At 41.0% G+C, this 5,862-nt stretch overlaps 1 protein-coding gene across 4 annotated transcripts; it reads right to left on the bottom strand.

The window, feature by feature from the left end:
* Positions 1 to 1,452: 1,452 nt before the first annotated feature.
* On the bottom strand, positions 1,453 to 4,906 carry akip1 (A-kinase interacting protein 1). 4 transcript variants are annotated; one of them, XM_022756185.1, is made up of 6 exons: positions 4,817 to 4,906; positions 3,345 to 3,536; positions 3,139 to 3,213; positions 2,923 to 3,042; positions 2,107 to 2,208; positions 1,453 to 1,593 (listed from the first exon to the last, which is right to left on the bottom strand). In XM_022756185.1, the coding sequence occupies exons 2-6, from the start codon at positions 3,501 to 3,503 to the stop codon at positions 1,546 to 1,548; spliced, it is 504 nt and encodes a 167-aa protein (XP_022611906.1). In that variant the 5' UTR covers positions 3,504 to 3,536; positions 4,817 to 4,906; the 3' UTR covers positions 1,453 to 1,545. The 4 variants fall into 4 exon arrangements, with proteins under 4 accessions (XP_022611906.1, XP_022611908.1, XP_022611904.1 ...); XM_022756187.1 differs by lacking the exon at positions 1,453 to 1,593 and adding an exon at positions 1,653 to 1,744; XM_022756183.1 differs by lacking the exon at positions 1,453 to 1,593 and having other exon boundaries at positions 1,773 to 2,208.
* Positions 4,907 to 5,862: the final 956 nt, after the last annotated feature.

The following is a 5,862-nucleotide window of genomic DNA, read 5'->3' as shown; positions in this document are numbered from 1 at the left end:
AAAGTCTGATTGATTGGTTGACTCCAACAGGTGTCCATAACAGCAGACAATGTATATTAGTATAATTATTGTTAATGTAAAAGAAAGCGCAGATATCTATTCATGACCACCCTCAGTAAATCACTCTGATGTCTCAGTCTTCCCTGCAGTTGACTGTGTTAGGAGTCTCCGGGTGCTGATGTGGAGCGGCTGTGTGACTCTGGTTCCTGACAGCCTGGTTTTACCTATTTCACCGTCTCACTATGACAGGATAGTCAGGGAGCTCCAAATCCCTACATCAGCTGCCAGTCAGTGTTGCAGCTGGCTTAGTGCTGCTCGCAGCTCTTCCTGCACTCCCCAGCTGTTCAGCCCCGACTGCTCAGCAGCTGCACCTCGCCGCTGTTCGATGACAGACCACTGGCCCCGCATGCCCCCACCCAGTTGTAGGTCCAGCCTCGGAAGAATGGATGGATTTGAGTGGGCAGAGCGCGATAAGCAGGTGGACCTCAAAGATACAGACGTGAGGAAGAGTGACCCTGAGGTGCCCTCTTCTTCCTCATCATCATCTCTCTCTGAGGATGAGACCAGAGCAACGTTTCCTCCTGCTGTGAAGCTGAGGAGTAAACAGCATCGTCCTCCCTGGAGGTACTGGAGGAGAACTGGGCCAGAGCCTCAGCACAGGCAGCCAGGTGGGAAACACCGAGTCTGACCAGACTGATCAATTTCTGGTCTTCGATTTCACTGACAGTGACTAAAATGATTCTATTTGATTTCACAAATTGAAAAACAGTTCAAAGTGCTAGGGACATGTCACAAGTCGGTGTAAACAAAATCGTTGCTCAAAGCTACTTTACCACCAGGATGGTTTTTGAGGGAAATCACTTTTTTTTTTTTTTTACTTTACGGCACAAAACATTGATCAAGAGCAGACCAAACCACAGATTTCAGTTTTTCACAGGACCAGATGGTCAGCATAGGGAAATGTTTATTGAAATGTCCCTTCAGGTGTGTAGAAAAATACACAGTAACACTAATAAAGAGAATAGCAGCAAGAGTTGAAATCTGAAATAAATAAAAATCATTATATTTGTCTCTATGGTAAAATGTGTTGAAGCAGTATAAAGGCTGTTGGACTTCACTACTGAACATGTATGTGTTGGATCACACTTATCCAGTAGAGAATGCCAATACTTTATGACTTCATCCCTTCAATCCCTAAGTATTGTGCTTGAAAACATTATTAGTTGGTTGATGATATTTTCATTGCTGACCAAAAACGAGGTGAAACAACCCGGCAAACTCAAAACTAGATGCTCTCTTGTTTGCTGTAGTTTAAATTCATTTTAAGTTATGGATTTTAGCATAAATTCCGCTGAACACTTGTACTAATCACACCACGAGACGAAAGGCACACATGCCCATTGCAGAGCTGTGACAGTGTAAAGTAACACCATTTAACCTGCGGGAGATCTCTTCATGTTTATACATTTTTATTTTTATCTGCAGGGAGTGCAGTGCCCAGGAGGACCTCACAACCAGTGAGGTTCAGCTTCCCTGTCCCGCAGTTCAGCGCCTCGCCAAATCCCAGCTCTCTGTTTCAGTCACTTCCCGACGCTAAAGGAAAAAGAGCGAGCGTCAGAGATGTTTTTGGAACGACCACCTTCAAACCTCGACCGCCTGTGGGACTGCAGCGTTTTGCTGAGAACAATGCTACTGCTGTTTACACATAAAGTCAGTGTGCAGTTGATGAAACATGGCAATGTGTCTATAGAGTTGGAAAAAACAACAACAAATAAAAACGTTAAAAATATTTTAATTAAAAATACACTTTATTTAATACACTGATGTGGCATTAGTGCAGGTAAACAAATTGTTAAGTGCATTACATGATTTTCTAATTTCAATCCACATAATAATACTCAAGGAAAATGCAATAAAAATATGGCTTCTCATTGTGCAGCAAATAAAACATTTTGATAATAAAATAAGATGTAAACCCAGTGTAAAGCAGGCAATAAAAAAAAACACACACACACAGCATTAGCATTGGTCAGGTGTTACTGAAGGTTAAGGATTAGGTCAGAGGTTAAAGGTGAGCTTGATGCTCTCTCCAGCTTTGACACTAACCAGCTGAGTCTGCTGCTGTGACTCCTGCATGCTGGCAGTGACGGCGTACGTTCCAGGTGAAACCTCGATGTAGAAATCTTCACCTGCTGCCGACACGCGACCCTGAAGACAACAAGACTTTTAACAATTTTAAAAAACTTTTAGTCCCAACACAACCACCATCACAGGATTTGCAGGGTGACACTGATGTGGAGGCACCGTAAAGTTTCTCTGATGACTGCTCAAGACAAGAAATCCGCAGTCCATAGGATTCAATACAAAAAGGAACCAAAACTTCTCTCAAACCGAATAATATTTTTTCTACAATATTTTTTCTGGGTTATTTGTTGTACTTGTGTGTCTGGGTGGTTGTGATGATCAGTGTTGATGGATGCATAATTGATGTGTAGTGTAGTCCGCTGTGGTATTTTCAGTGTCCTACTTTAGACTGGGCTGAAATCTAAAAGTTTTGGCAGCACACAGATCCTTCAAACACAGTGCCTGTCTAACTTATTACCAAATATCTTTAGAGGTACATTATTAACAACATTTTTAATATCAACATAGAATTAGAGGAGTTTCCGAAAGTAAAAGTGCTGTTTGTACTGGTATTCTCACTGAGAACCAACACTTGCTAGCTTTTTGCAACCTTCAGCTGCGTCCAACAGGATGTCCATAATGCTTTGTGTGCTTTATGTCAGCTGTGTGCAATTACTAACATTTTAGCCAGAATTATTTGATAAAACCAACAAGCTTCACTTCAACAAACAAAAGGAGTATATGACTGAAAATAAGAGCAACAGATTACCAGCATTTTCTGTCGCACAAAGCCCTTACATGTTTCCTGGTCAGCAGTGCAGGTCTTGTTTTCCCAGCAGCTGGTCGAGTGTGAAACCTGGACACATGGTTCCTCTCATTTTCAGTGAGCTCAGTGCAGCAGCCCGACTCATAAAACCTCTGCAGCACAGACAAAATGCACATTTTAGTCTTCAAAGTCCCTGGCTGAGAGCACACACAGTGGGCGAAGCTGACACCTCACAAATCATCACTGACCTTGCAGTGATACGTCGTCTGTGCCATGAACTCTGCGATGGTTGCAAAGGCATCATTAAGCTCTCTGTGGACTCTCTGAAAAACAGACATAAAAAAGGAGCATGACTTGAGAAAAGGTGAGCTAATGTGAAACCTAGTCGAGGTGCAATCATTCAAAATCAATCCATGCGGTGCAGTAGTGTTACTATACAAAAACATGCAGGCACCTTGACAGGGACTTGTGTGTTTTCATCTGTAGTAGTGGGGGTCTGGGATGCACCAGTGCTGGTCCAGTCAACGCTACGCCTGGAGGCCCGCTCCAGCACCTCCAGGCCCAGACTGGCAGAGCGCCGCAGGGAAGACTCCAGCCAGGCTTGGCTTGCCATGAACAAGTCAAGTAAATCTCAGGTGACCTTCACCTGAGAGGAGGAACAAGCAGAGAGCACTCAATCAGCCACTTTCTTTACCCTTACCCCACAGTGAAGTCCAATGGACTGGAATTTTATGCTTGCATATACACTTGTCTTTTCTAGTGATTTGATATGTACATAAATTGTTACTCAGTTGACATACATATAAAGCAACAATTTTGATAATCTGGCAATTTTTAAGCAAACGTGCAAAAACTTCAAATGTAACATTGCTGTTATTCTTAGACTGCTGTGATATCAAACTGAATATCTTTGGGTTTTGAATTGCTGTTTGGAAAGAATAAGCATTTTGAAGGCATCACCTTGAGTTATGTAAAACAGAACATTTTCCACTGGCAAAAATCAAAAATAAATTCAGTTGCACACTGAGCTGAGCACCGAACTGTTCGCACTGTTCGAGTGAAGACGACATAAACCTCTCAGTGTGTCACAACTCTGGTTCTTGCCATTGTGTAAGTTTTGCTGTTGTCAACACCTGAGAAGGCACTTTGTGACTGCTGTGCACAAAGCAATATTGTTTCACTCATATTTTCCATATTTCCAAACATTTTATAGCCTGATTGTTTTATCAGTAAAATAATGGCAGACTAGAAATGAAAACTGTTGCAGACCCGATTTCCTATCAGGACAGCACAATTTCAAATCATGGATAATATCAGTAAAATATTAATAGGGCTCTAAATTACGTATTTTCATTATCAGTTAATCTGCAGATTACTTTCTTGTGTAATTGATAAATGGCAAAAAAAAAAAAAACCCCAAAAAAGCCCAATGTCTTGCTGTTTAAAGATCTGATCAGGAGCTACTTAAGTCTTCAGAAAGCTTCTCTAACCACGGTACAGTTGTACCGAAATTATAACCTTTAAACACTAACAAGCTTAAAATTAATAGAGGGCAAGTGAACGCATCATATAATCTAGGGAAACAGCGCATGCGTAAAGATTAACTCCATTGAACTACATTAGAGAGCGGCGAATTTGTTACTTTCTTCAGTTTTCATCGCAGCTACTCACCACTTTCTCTACCGTTGTTTTCACTCAGTTTAACCAAATTCCCACAACGTCATACACTTCCGGTTGCACACGTCACGTTCTACATTAACTTCAACGTTTTATGTGCCTTATCAACAAATCGAATGAAGAGATTATTTACTTGTTTACCTCTTTGATGCGTTCAAGGAAAGCTGCGCAGATCAACTAGTACACAGATACATACCGGTAAACACACATTTTTAGAGAATCCCACGTTTCATCATTCAGTTAGCCTACCTTTAACATGGAGTGCTCACATCTTCCACATCAAGTTTGCCACATTTTGACACAGCCGTGCCCGTGCTGGTTTGAAATGACAGGAAGGAAGCCCTGCATGCTAAATGCTAAACCCCGCCCCCTCTATATACTTCCCAGACACTTCACGCGACATTTCATTTTCATCTGATTACTTGTAAGGATTTGCAATAATATCAATATTCACTTTTTAATAAGTTCCAATATACCCGGTAGGGTCACAAGCACTTTCCATTTAAAACTCATGTCCCCACATTTTTAAGATAATACTCTTAATTCTGTGGTGGTTAACCTTTACACCTCTCCATTCCACAGCTGAGACCCTCAATGGTTCATGAAATTTGAAAAATATAGTATTTGCATATTCCGCTATTCACTAAATGTTTATTTTTCTCTAATTATTGTTTTAAGTATTGTGAAGTCCTGGACAGTTCATCCTCTTTGGTCATATAAAAAATATTTAAAAAAACATACAGCAGTAGCTTTCTAGGCTTCAGAGGCCTCCTGACCAAAGAATACATAAAACACTTACTCATTCCCTTCTGGTATTCCTACTCCAACTGCAATAAACTGCCATCAGTTTTCTGTTTGCAGGGTTCCCCTAGTCACTCAGATTCAGCATGTTTCAAAATGTTCAGCAAACCTCTGACAGCAGTGCTGCTTGTTTCACAACAGAGTCCACATTTACCTTTCAAGGCTGATGATGACTCCCTCACTGGGCAGGTAAAAGTTGGTCCATGACTGCTTTTATATACTTCTATATCATCTATAGGGCCCTGTGATCTGTGTCCCACAAGTATGAATTCACAGCTAATGTGCTGGATGCCTTGACCCATGTTACTTTGTCACAGTTGTAGTGCATACTTAAATGAGTGGGCCAACAAGAAAGCTGCTCTTAGTTTTACAAAAAAATATGAATTTTTAGAGGTTTGCAATGATTGCCTTTTCATAAACAGAAGCTTTTTGCAGCACATACACCATAACTGTACCATATATGGAGCCATTTAAAATCAGACAGGACAAATATG

This window comes from Seriola dumerili, unplaced genomic scaffold (assembly GCF_002260705.1).
Source record: "Seriola dumerili isolate Sdu_G_001 unplaced genomic scaffold, Sdu_1.0 BDQW01000242.1, whole genome shotgun sequence".
Taxonomy (NCBI): Eukaryota; Metazoa; Chordata; class Actinopteri; order Carangiformes; family Carangidae; genus Seriola; species Seriola dumerili.
This window is presented reverse-complemented; position numbering and strand designations above follow the sequence as displayed.

Excerpts from the sequence above, each read along its gene's own strand:
- akip1 (XM_022756185.1), bottom strand. The coding sequence starts at position 3,503 with ATGGCAAGCCAAGCCTGGCTGGAGTCTTCCCTGCGGCGCTCTGCCAGT. Across the intron at positions 3,214-3,344 it reads ACACACAAGTCCCTGTCAAG|AGAGTCCACAGAGAGCTTAA; the intron begins GTGCCTGCATGT and ends TCTGTTTTTCAG. Across the intron at positions 1,594-2,106 it reads CACAGCAGCAGACTCAGCTG|CGTCGGGAAGTGACTGAAAC; the intron begins GTTAGTGTCAAA and ends TTTTTCCTTTAG.